We start from the raw sequence: 13,240 nt of genomic DNA, 5'->3' as shown, positions 1-13,240 counted from the left end.
TCCCCTATGCTCCTCCTTCATAATCACATCCACCTCCTTCCCCCCACCCCAACATCTCTAACCCCCTAGCAACCACTGACTTGTTTTTGTTTATACTTCTGACATTTCAAGAATGTTATATAGGGCTTCCCTGGTGGTACAGTGGTTGGGAATCCGCCTGCCGGCGTAGGGGACACAGATTCAAGCCCTGGTCCAGAAGGATCCCACATGCCGCGGAGCAACCGAGCCTGTGCACCACAGCTGCTGAGCCTGCGTCCTAGAGCCCACAAGCCACAACTATTGAAGCCCATGTGCCACAACTACTGAAGCGCACACGCCTGGGGCCCATGCTCGGCAATGGGAGAGGCCACCGCAATGAGAGGCCCGCGCACCACAGTGAGGAGTAGCCCCTGCTCGCCGCTACTGGAGAAGGCCTGCACACAGCGGCGAGGACCCAACGCAGCCAAAAATAAATAAATAAAATAAATTTATTAAAAAAGAAAAAAAAAGAATGTTATATAAATGGGACCATACAATATGTAACCTTTTGAGATTGACTTTTTTTCACTCAGTGTAATGCTCATCCAAATTATTACATGTATCAATAGTTCCAAAAGTAAATAAAGATGCTGTCAACAGAGATAAGGAACACCAGGGCTTCCCTGGTGGCGCAGTGGTTGAGAATCTGCCTGCCAATGCAGGGGACACGGGTTTGAGCCTTGGTCTCGGAAGATCCCACATGCCACGGAGCAACTAGACCCGTAAGCCACAACTACTGAGTCTGCGCGTCTGGAGCTTGTGCTCCGCAACAAGGGAAGCCGCCATAGTGAGAGGCCCGCACACCGCGATGAAGAGTGGCCCCTGCTCGCCGCAACTAGAGAAAAGCCCTCGCACAGAAACGAAGACCCAACACAGCCAAAATAAATAAATAAATAAACAGCGTTCCCTTTAAAAAAAAAAAAAAGGAATACCAGTTAACAGACTCAACTGAAAGAACAACAAAGTAAGTTTTAATCTTACACTGATTAAGTTTCCTATGGTGCTTAAATATACTTGGAAAAGCATTAAGACTATTATTTTAAAAGCATAAATGTCCATTGACAGATGAATGGATAAAGATGTGGCACATATATACAATAGAATATTACTCAGCCATAAAAAGAAACGAAATTGAGTTATCTGTAGTGAGGTGGATGGACCTAGAGTCTGTCATACAGAGTGAAGTAAGTCAGAAAGAGAAAAACAAATACCGTATGCTAACGCATATATATGGAATCTAAAAAGAAAAAAAAAATGGTACTGATGAACCTAGTTTCAGGGCAGGAATAAAGAGGTAGACACAGAGAATGGACTTGAGGACACGGGGTGGGAGAGCGAAGCTGGGGCAAAGGGAGAGTAGCATCGACATATATATACTACGGAATGTAAAATAGTTGGCTGGTGGGAAGCAGCAGCATAGCACAGGGAGATCGGCTTGGTGCTCTGCAATGACCTAGAGGGGTGGGATAGGGAGGATGGGAGGGAGGCTCAAGAGGGAGGGGATATGGTAACATGTGTATGCATATGGCTGATTCGCTTTGTTGTGCAACAGGAACTAACACGGTATTGTGAAACAATTATATACTCCAATAAAGATCTATTAAAAAAAAGCATAAACCAATATTGTATTAAGAAATTTAACTCCCGCTATGATCTCCCACCATCACTTCAGAGGTGTTTTATCATCATTTCTAACCTCAAGATTAGTTTTTTTAGACATATTTCTCAACTCTAGCACCTTCCCACTCTCCCCTTAAAGTAATGAGAAAGTTGCTATTAAAGGAATCAATTTGCCAATAAAAAAAAATCCTTCTGCAATATGATTTGTTACTCTCTAATCCAAGTAGTCCAAGAACAACAACAAATCCAATTTTTCCAGTGAATTTAACAGTTATAAGCTGAAGTCATAACAATCTCTCCCCATAATTTGAAGGGACAATTACCTTGTGACCTTTAAACTTATAAAATTTAAAATAAAAATAGTTCCTTTTCAAATGCTCCATAAAGTTTCTTTTCCTTTTTTTTTTTGAACCGCACCATGCAGCATATGGGATCTTAGTCACCCGACTAGGGATCGAACCTGTGCCCCCTGCAGTGGAAGCACAGAGTCTTAACCACTGGACCACCAGGGAAGTCTCATCCATAAATTTTATTTTCTTAAAGCTCCACTTTTATACCTTCAAACAACATCCTGAGAGATAAAAGATCTCACCAAGAGAATAACACAGGCTTTAGAGTCAAGCAGTCTGGTAGTCCAGCTTGGTATTACAACTTTCTAGCTGAGGACCCCGAGCAAGTTAAACAAACTCTATGATTGTTTCCATATATATATAATAGCAGCCACACCTCGCAGGAGGATTATATGAGATATTCTATTTAAAGTATGTGGCACACAGTAAGCACTCAATAAATGTTAGCTACTAATATCTATATTACTGTAATAAGGATAGTAGCGTGTATCTGCAATTAGATATGACCTTCAGAGTTTTAGCATGTTCTAAGTGCTCATTCTACTTACCTTACCAATAGGTTTACAACAGAAATTTAATTTATTGGATTGTAACAAAAACATTTTTATATTTGTTATTAAAACAAATCAAGTAAAGGTGCTTAAAGTGGATATTCATTTTCTATCTTAAATACATATTCCCAAATCTGAATATTCCAATTCTCATATGGAAGAATATTTATGTAAAATCAAACCTTGGCAATCCAAACTAAAATTATCTCTTCAATTTAGTATCTATCATTCCATTCACTTCAGAATCAATTAGTTTAAAGAAACATTAAGCATACAACTCTGAATAACAATTTCTCTCTGAATAAAGCTGAAATGAATTAATTCTGTGTTGACAAAACACTTTCAAAGAGGCTCAGCTCAGTCTTATTTGGATATCTATGTAGCTGTACACGAAACAGTCCAAAAGAATTTCAGGAACATAAAAGAATTAAAACTTTTAAATAGGACCTTTCAGCAAGATGGAGTTCTATAGTCGTAAACCCTGAATTTGTAACTCTTCCTGTTATTTTCCCATAACTAGATTAGCAGAAGTAGGCCAATTTCTTAGGTGATCTCCTTTATTTCACCTGTCTCCAACAGATTCTTCTGGAACCTTAGACTAGGACCACTAATACTAAGTTGCAAAGATGGAACAGAACATTTCATCATGACAAACTGTGGTTATGTTGACCAATGTGCTAACTGGCCTTAAAACTCTGATTTTAATTACCATTACAATTCTGTCAGTAACACCTACACCTCATATTTCTGTATTTCAAAGTCTGCACAAAGATTTTTATGAAGATCATTCATAAAAGCTCTAAGGTTATCAATGTCCGAATTCTTTTCCTTACTAACTAAAAGGTAGTAACACTTCCTACAGTGCTTGCCTTTGATGTGTGTTCGATAAATATTGTTTACGAACACAAACCTCTGAAAAAGGGGAATCAATAAGCAGCAAAAAGTACTGAGGACACAAATCCTTGGTTCAAAAAGAAATAATCCTTATTTTATCAAATTTAAGACACTGATGCTGGCATTTAAAAAAATTTTATCAGAAGATTTCAATGGAAGGGTCTCTTACACCTAGGTCACTAGTGTCAGCTGGCTGATGGCAATTCTAAGACTTCATGGACTCATTCCAAATTTGAGAAGTGAAACTAGAAAAATATGCATCTTGGAATCAACTTAATACAGTAAAAGCATACTCTATGAAATACTGAGGTGTTATATTTGCCAGAGGTGGGGGCTGGGGATAGGGGACTAAAATTGCATTTAGTGCCCCAAACCATTGGACATTAACCACGTTTCCATTTACAATGTTGCTTTAGTTCACCCAGCACTCAAGACAAGTTCAGCTTCCAGAAAAGGTAACAGCTAAAAGCCCAAGAGGTGTTCTTAAAGCAACTGAGGAAAAACTTAAAACTAAGAAAATTTTAACTGACTGATTCATCATAAAATTGTTTTCTAAAAAAACAGCAATACTTTTATAATGTCAAAGGTGTTTGTTTAATTTTGTTTTTAAAGTTGCCAATCCAATCCCTTAAAACAGAGATTCTTTTTTGTTGTTTTTTTTAAAAAATATTTATTTATTTATTTGGCTGTGTCGGGTCTTAGCTCCCAGACCCTTGTCCCCTGCATTGGAAGGCGGAGTCTTAACCACTGGACCACCAGGGAAGTCCCAAAAGAGGGATTCTTAACAGGTCAGTTAACCATCTGAAAATGCATACAAACTACTTTCTGTGTCCTCATTGTCTTTTGAAGAAAATTTATCAAGTTCTCAAAAGGATCCCTACACCAAAAAGACTAACAGTTGCTTAGAAAAATTGTTTCAACTGTATGTTAAGAATTTTAAAGTCATAAAATAGAATGTGCTATATATAATCTGAAGACCATTGCCAGGCACAGAGGTTAAGTTTGGTAGTTTGGTGTGTTTTTTTTTTTTTGGGGGGGGGGTGGCATGCAAAGAATACATTCATTTACTCTAGAACAAATGAAAATAATGCATGTCCTTTATTTTAAAAAACAACTATTGAAGAGTTTCTTTAATACAAAACAAAGCGGTAAGTCTGATGAAGAAGATCCTATTAAGAAAAACTTTGAGTATATCACAAATACTTCCTAAATTTTATTAGTTGGGAGTTATCCAAAAAAGAAACACGCCTATATTTCATTCCCTTACATTACTGAATAAAACCAAAACTACAAAAACTGCAATACTTTAAACATTCTGCATCACTTAAACTTCAACGTTATTCCTATCATGAAAGAGTCACTCTCATTTTCTGGTATCTAGACTCACTGCTATTGTGCATTTAGATAAATAATGCAGGCGTTCCAAGGAGGTTCTATACTAAAGCAGCCACACTAAGTTATGATCATTATCAGGACTTACTTGAAAAGACAGTTCTTTTTAAAGGAACGGAGGTGAACGTGTTAAAAGTCATCACTAACTGCTCACTTGATCGACAAGTTATTCTTCCAGTAACATAATAAAATTCCAACTTGCTCCACATTAGCAAAATTAAGTTCAGACGTGTTCTGGGTGTTCTAAGTCATCTCCTACTTTATGTTCTATAATGGTTGACCCCAGAGGAAAAATTCGAAGCAGCGAAGAAATTCACTGGGTGAATAATGAGATCAAGAAATTAGACAAAAAGATAGTGAAGCCAAAGAAGAGTTTATAACATGCAGAAAATCAGACACAAGAAACTACCTTTGCCCATCATATATCTAGATTCCCCCTGCCCACCCAAGCTAAGAATCATACAGACTCAAGATATTTAAAAAAGAAAAATAGGATGAAAAAACAAATTTGTGAAATACAGGTCTCACAAATCTCTACTACAACAGATGCCACAGTTAAAACAGACTGGAACCAACTATTTCATGATGAAAAAGATCAGTTAGAAGCCTATTAATATGTAAAAAGTAAAGGAGTTACGTTATGAAAAATTTAAAGAATGACTGGCAGCCCACTGCCTTCGGAAACTGTAATGCAAAATAGAAAAAAGAGTTTAACTTGAAAATATTGATAAATTATATTAAATGTTCAAGGACCCCCATTTGATAAGGGAGAACAGTAGTACAGAAAAGTCTGTGCCAACTTTTAACTGCAGCTGTAGTGAAACACACTAAAAGCCTTGTTTCACAAAAGCAGTGAAATAAAAAACAATGGTTTTAAACTTATCACCAGTGTCAACTGCTCATGACCATAAATTTGCCTTTTTCCAACGAAGAACTTTGGTATAAAAAGCCAAAGTCCTTTGCCAAAAGCAGAAGAAACAAAACTGACCAAAATTCTTACACAAGACTAAAACATTAAACCTGTTTAAGAATTTTCATATATTTTTTACATGTCACAATTAAAGGTAAAAAAAAGATTAAGATATCTAACGCAACAAAATTGGAGATCAAACCATTCTTTTTAAATAAGACAAATTAAAAAGCAGTTAGTTTAAATCAGTGTATACTACAGGGAATCCTCCTTCCAAACTACCTATTCCAAACTGAGAGGGGTCACCACACTCCCTTCCCAATTACTTAAGCAAAAATATTACAATTTTTAACCCATTATTTCCTTCCATGTACAGTTTGTTGTTGTTTTGTTGTTTTAACAAACTGCATAGGAATAAGATCATTCTAGCTAGTATCCATTTATCTTGACTACTGATTGTCCCAAACAATGATACTTTTTGGAAATTAAACTTCATTTCACTAAAGTTAGCCAGTAGATTTTGCAAGTATCTGCATCTGAGTACAGCGTATGGTGACCACAAAACATGAAGCATACAGTTGGTATACACGATATTCTAAACACTGAATACATGTTTTTAATTAGGTATTTAGTGACTATCAGAGACATGAATATTAAACATTCCCCTATCAATTCCTGACATTTTCTACAAAATAGACCCAATTTCAAGCCTGAAACTGAGGCTTCTACCTTTAGAGGAGTAGAAACTAAAGTAATTGGGTACTCCTTAAAAATACACGTAACTACATGACTAAGATACTCATTTAAAACTTTTGCCAAGATAGCCCCTCCCTTCAAAACAAACCAAGACTGACTCACAGCCCTATTTTACTTAATTTTGGAAACAAAAAATTAAATTAAATGAATTCCTAAGCACTCTTTTCCTCTCTCTGTTCCCCCACCATTTAAAGCATTCGACCTTCAACCTGTGATTTGCCCCTTAAAAAATGGTAAAATAAAAACAAAAACAAAAAGAAAAACCCCTCAGTATCTCCAAGTTATCTGTCTTGGAATAAAGAAATTACTGGATTCAGGAATGATAATAACCACTGTTCTAACATCCTGGAAAACAACAGAAACAATGTCTATGGTCGTTAAGGAGCGGTCCTACTCTGCGAAACCATCCCACCTCAGATGATACTTTTCATCCGTAAGACCACCCCCCCCCCCCATTTGCTAGAGTTAACCATCTGAGCGAAAGGTTTCAATTTTGTGTCCCTAAAGTGGGAAACTCTCTCTCTACATAACATGTACCGCCCTCTGTGGATATTTCTACATGGGAGGCGGGGGGTGAGGGGAGCGGGGGCAGTAAAGTTGGTGGCAGGGTGAGGACAAAGGGCATTTTGAAACACCACTGAAGTAAATACAAAACGAGGACAGAAAGGGGGCTAAATTACAGTTCCCTCAAGTGGCTAATGGCAAGAAAATGCAGGCACCCTTGTTTAGCACCCCTAGGGTTCCTATTCTCCATTAACGCCCGCTGGAATGCGAAGCTGGAACCACCAGTATGCAAGAAGCCCATCAAACCCCCCAAATGTCAGGCCACTAGGCAGCCTCCGGAATGACAGGCCGGTACCCCTCCCCCACCCCACCCCAAAAAAGGTCCAATCCCATAAGTGCAGGTCACTCTGCCCTCTGGGGTAGTTCCAGCCGGCGCAGAGATGGGAAGACGAGAGGGGAAAGCCAGACCACCTCTCTTTCCGTACACCCTCGGCTGGTGAAACAAAACAAAGACCGCCCTCCTCCTCCGGTAGCCACTACCCTAGCCAAAGAGGCTTTCCTATTTCCCGGTGCAGTCTGGCCTCCCGCCCCCGCCCCCATGACAAAGAAAAGGGACTTGGTGAGCAAGCGAGGCCTTCCTGCCTCCACCGATGGGGGGAGGGAGCTGCCGAGGTGAGCAGCCCCCTCCGCTCACCCGCGCTCCCACTCTCGGCCGGGAAAACTACCGAAAGCGGCAGCCTCCACCTGGGGAAGCCTGGTCTGAGATGGGGTCGGAGGTACCTTGAAGTAGCCGCCTTCGTAGAGGGTGTTAGGGGGTCCGAAGATGGCAACCTCCCAGTTGTAGAGGTCGGATTCATCCACCAGGGTGATCCGGAAGCCCTCCACCGGCTCCTCCTGAAGGGATTTCAGCTCGAGCATCAGGGCCTTCTGCGAACTGGTCATCTGCTGCTGGGCCATCGCGGCGACGGCGGCGCCGGGCCGGGGCCCCAGTCCTCACGCACCGGCCGGGCCGGACCAGGCCCCTCCCCTCCGCTCCGCTCGCCCTCGGGCGGCCCGCACCGGGCCCCTGTCTTCACACGCCCGGCGGCCCGGACCAGGCCCCAGACGGCCCGTGGGCCGGCCCGGTTCCTCCTCACACACGACGCGGGCCGGGCCGGGCCCTTCTCCTCACACTCGGGCCGGGTGGGGGAAAGGTGGAGAGAGTTAGAGAAATTCGCTCCGGGTCCCGGGCCTCCCCCCCCCGGAGGGGGCCTCAACTTGGCGGGGGGGGGGGAGAGGAGGTGGAAGCGGAGGAAGGCGGCGGAGGGCCGGCGATGGTGAGCGGACGGGGCCGAGCCGGCCCGGGAGCGCCGCGCTCGCTCGCCCTCTCGTTTCCTCCGGGGCCGCCGGGGCCGAAGGGCGCGCGGGGCCGAAGGGCGGGGGGGGGAGCACGGCACGCGGGGGTCTCGCGGCGGCGGCGGCGGCTGCGCGGGGGGAGGGGCGACGGCGGAGGAGGAGGAGAAGAGCAAGAGCGCCTCGCGCCGCGGGAGCGACGGAGCCGAGAAGAAGGAGGGAGGGAGAGTGGGAGGAGGGGCGCACGTCGGGAGGGAGGGCGGCTCTCGGCGGCGGGCGGCCCGACGCGACGCGCGTGCGCGCGCCCCTCCCTCCCCCGCCCTCCTCTCCCTCCTCCTCCTCCTCCTCCTCCTCCCCCTCCCCCTCCCACTCCTCCCACTCCTCCCACTTCCCTGCCTCCTCTCCACCGCCCCGCGCAGTGGCGGCGCTTTGTGACGCCTGGCGAGTGTCCCCCGCCCTTAAAGGGCCAAGCGGCAGTGGGGGGGTCGAGGGTGGCAGTGGGGGTCGAGGGTGGCCGCAGGGGATGCCCTTGGCCCCAAAATGACGGCTGTGCGGCTTGACGCCGCGGTTCCAAACGCGCGCCCCGGAAGGGACCTCTGTCCTAGAGCTGTCATCGCCCTCCTCCCCACTACTTGTATCCACTGGCCTCCCGCAGTCATCCTACGAGCCCCAGATCCTCTGCAGGCCTAACCCCCCGCCCCCCGCGCCATGACACACAGTCCGTCGTCCCCGCACTCAGTAGGTGCTTGACAAGGATGTGCTGACAATGTGGGTTTTGTCGGTGCAAACAAGCTTCCTGACATCTCTTCTGCAGGTCCAGTCCTCATGCCATTGTGTCCTTGGAGAGCAGTGTGTCACCAACTTAGGGGGCTGGGGGGCAGTTTCCCATCCGAGAAATGGGGAAGGCAGATAGGTCAGTTAATACTTCCCTTCTTAACTACAAAGAGGAAGTTGTAGGAAATAAGGAGAGAAATAATAATACAGACTGAACCTGGGTTCTTGGCCCTTTTCTGTGTGATTTGGGGCAAATACTCTAGCTATCCCCCAGTTTACCCATTTGTCAAATGGCGTATTTGGTTGAACTTTGACCCCCTACAGATCTTTTCCGGCTTGAAAGTCCAACTTAGACCTGGGGGACTTTTAAGATAATCCTGGCAGAAGTGAGATGTAGAGGTCTTCAATCCCCATGATTTAGAATACCCCTTTCTCTTTGGAAGGCATGTCCTATGATAACTCCATGAACGTTTCCTAGAAAAGCCAGGATACTGTGAGAGTTCCGTACACTTAGAATTTGGGGATCAGAAAGATCCTTTGTACCAACCCCTGCTCCACCATTTACATTATAAGACCTCTTCCTTTTTCATCAGCTTCTGTAAAAGAGGGTTAATTGTGCCTAATAAATAAACAATTGTAAATATTTAAATGAGATCATCCACGTACAGAGTTTATCACTGGCATATGGTAAATGATCCATAAATAGGAAATTTTATTTTAAAAAAATTTAAGGCAGGGCTTCCCTGGTGGCGCAGTGGTTGAGAGTCCGCCTGCCGATGCAGGGGACACGGGTTCGTGCCCCGGTCCGGGAAGATCCCACATGCCGCGGAGCGGCTGGGCCCGTGAGCCATGGCCGCTGAGCCTGCGCGTCCGGAGCCTGTGCTCCGCAACGGGAGAGGCCACAACAGTGAGAGGCCCGCGTACCGCAAGAAAAAAAAAAAATTTATGGCAAAGTTATTTTCTGGATACCACCCCCTCCATTTTTTAAATAGACTTTTTTTTTAAGCAGTTTTAGATTTATAGAAAAATGGAGAAGATAGTACAGATAGTTCCCATATACCTGGTACCCAATTTCCCCTATTATTAACATCTTACATTAGTGTAGTACATTTATTACAATTAATGAACCAATATTGATATATCATTTTTTAAATAGATTTATTTATTTTTGGCTGCATTGGGTCTTCGTTGCTGCACGAGGGCTTCTCCCTAGTTGCGGCGAGCGGGGGGCTACTCTTCATTGCAGTGCACGGGCTTCTCGTTGCGGTGGCTTCTCTTGTTGCAGAGCATGGGCTCTAGGTGCACGGGTTTCAGTAGTTGTGGCACACGGGCTCAGTAGTTGTGGCTTGCGGGCTCTAGAGCTCAGGCTCAGTAGTTGTGGCACACGGGCTTAGCTGGTCCGTGGCATGTGGGATCTTCCCAGACCAGGGCTCAAACCCGTGTCCCCTGCATTGGCAGGTGGATTCTTAACCACTGTGCCACCAGGGAAGCCCTGATATATTATTAATGACTAAAGTCTTTACTCACATTTCCTTAGTTCTTACCTAAAGTCGCTTTTCTATTCCAGGATCCTATCCTAGATGCCATATTTAGTTTTCATGTTTTATTAGACTCCTCTTGACTGTGACAGTTTCTCAGACTTTCCTTGTTTTGGATGGCCTTAAAAGTTTTGAAGAGTACTAGTCAAGGATACTGTAGAATGTCCCTCAGTTAGAATTTGTGATGTTTTTCTCATGATTAAACTGGAGTTTTGGGGTTTTGAAGGGGAGATCACAGGAGTAAAATGATATTTTCATCACATCATATCAAGAGCACATAATATCAACACGACGTAGTGTTAATATTGACCTCAGTCACCTGGCTGACAGAATATGTCAGCCACTCTTCTCCACTGTAAAGTTACTCCTTTTACCTCCTTTCTATACTGTACTCTTTAGAAGGAAGTCACTCTGCACAATCCACAATGAAAGAGCCCCTTCATTTTGTTGTTGTTGTTATTTTTTCTCAGAGATGAGGCCTCAGTATTTTAAAGAATCATTCCTTAGCCTCCCAACTCTATTCCCTCAGTTTTGAGACTAAACTCCACTGGAATTAGAGCGTATTTTAGTCAATTCAGCCCCTCCTCCCCAAAGGATGGTGTTTGACTGGTTCTGACTTCCCCTCTTCCACCATTCAATTTAGGGAGATTGCTGACCTGGAAACGTGGGAGATGATGTTGACACTTTTAATAGCAAGGCTGTGAGTAGACAAATAGGCAGAAAGTTCATCTTCAAAGCATTTCACCCACATAGACTCATCATAGCCCCACCCTGACCCAGAAGATGGCAGATCCCTAGCCTAAGTCACTGGAACATACACCTGGCACCCAGACCAGAAGCCTGTCTCTGGACTCAGATCAACTCACAAACTCATACTAAATATTCACAATGCCATGACCCTAAGATGGGTGACTAATAAACATATACCTATCTAGGAAGCTCACAGCCTAGTGTGTTAATGAGTTGCGTACTTAAGACTCCATACTCACATCAGAGGAACTCAAATTCCATGGAACTTGTCTCATGGCTTTTTATCTCAGCGGGTAAGACATTGTTTATTTGTAGGTTACAACTGTGTCTTATTCATCCCTGGATCCTCAGCAACCAGCACACTGTCTGACACAAAATAAACACTAAGTAATTGTTCTCATGGGCTCACGGCCAAGGGCAGGAAGATAATCAGTAACAACAACAAATCACAAATTGAACCCCACCCTCCACCCCTCCCCCCGTGTCTAATAGGGTCTCTCAGACACATGCTCAAGGTTATAAATTCCAGAAGGACAACAGATCTTTCTCATAACCATATACAAGCTACTATAATGTTTGGTGCATAGTGGGTACTTACAACACAAAGAATGAATGGCAGAGATAGCTTCCTAGAGCTTTCTTATAGTTTCACGATAGGTAGAGATTGACTTGACTGACTGGTGCCCTCTAGTGGCAAAGAAAACAGGACCTTCACCCCCTAATCTGTACGGCATCACCTAGTATTCTCCAACCAGGGCTCCTATAAAGAATCTATTACCTTTCTTCCAAAAAGAAAAGATGTGGAAATCTTGGTGAAATAACTGAGAGAGAGGGTTATTTGCTTTATAAAGGTTAATTCTGACCTTATAGAATGACTTTTTTTTTTTGGCCATGCTGCTCGGCTTGCAGGATCTCAGTTCCCCAACCGGGATTGAACCCGGGCCATGCAGTAAAAGCCCAGAATCCTAACCACTAGGGCTCCAGGGAACTCCCTAGAATGACTTTTTTAAAAGAGTCCACCGTTTTTGTTTTTGTTTTTCATTCTGCATATGTTAATACATGTAAGTTTTGAATAGTGCTCTTAAGGAGCCCCAGTCTTCCTTTGATAACAACAGCTAACATTTGTTATGCATCAGTATGTGACAGGCTCTGCACATGCAGTAAACCTCATTTAATTCTCACAAAAATCCTCGACATGGTCATTACTAGAATATCTAAATCTTAGGGAGGTTAAGAAAGTTACTCAAGGTCACCCAGTGAGTGAATGGCAGAACCTGAAGTTGAACCTTGGCCATCCCACTTTAGTGTGACTGCTTTTAACCACCATGCTGTAATGTTAGTGTGACTGCTTTTAACCACCATGCTGTAATGTTCCTAGTCTAATGTGCCCACAGCAATCTGTACATATCATATCACCCCCGTGCTCTACTGCAACTATTTGTTTACATTTTTCTCCCAGCCTGTGAGTTGCTCTTAAGAAAGAGCCATTTGGGCTTCCCTGGTGGCGCAGTGGTTGAGAGTCCGCCTGCCGATGCAGGGGACACCCGGTCCGGGAAGATCCCACATGCCGCGGAGCGGCTGGGCCCGTGAGCCATGGCCACTGAGTCTGCGCGTCCGGAACCTGTGCTCCGCAATGGGAGAGGCCACAACAGGGAGAGGCCCGCATACCGCAAAAAAAAAAGAAAGAGCCATTCATTCATTCAACAAATATTTATTGAGGGCCTGCTATGTGACAGGCCCTGTGCTAAATGCCAAGGATACAGTAGTGAATGAGACACAAATGACTGGGTCCTGCCCTCATGGAGCTGACATTCTAGTGATTGAGACAGAAACAGACAAAAACAAGAAATT

General features: G+C 43.9%; 1 protein-coding gene across 1 annotated transcript in view; it reads right to left on the bottom strand.

Moving 5' to 3' along the window:
- Positions 1-8,377, bottom strand: part of UBE2R2 (ubiquitin conjugating enzyme E2 R2) — a 95,343-nt gene extending 86,966 nt beyond the window's left edge. The window contains exon 1 of the mRNA XM_082657476.1: positions 7,776-8,377. Coding sequence (XP_082513602.1) covers positions 7,776-7,952 — 177 coding nt within the window. The 5' untranslated portion in view covers positions 7,953-8,377. The remainder of the gene's footprint in view (positions 1-7,775) is intronic.
- Positions 8,378-13,240: the final 4,863 nt, after the last annotated feature.

This window comes from Grampus griseus (assembly GCF_964374135.1).
Source record: "Grampus griseus genome assembly, chromosome: 6".
Classification (NCBI taxonomy): domain Eukaryota; kingdom Metazoa; phylum Chordata; class Mammalia; order Artiodactyla; family Delphinidae; genus Grampus; species Grampus griseus.
This window is presented reverse-complemented; position numbering and strand designations above follow the sequence as displayed.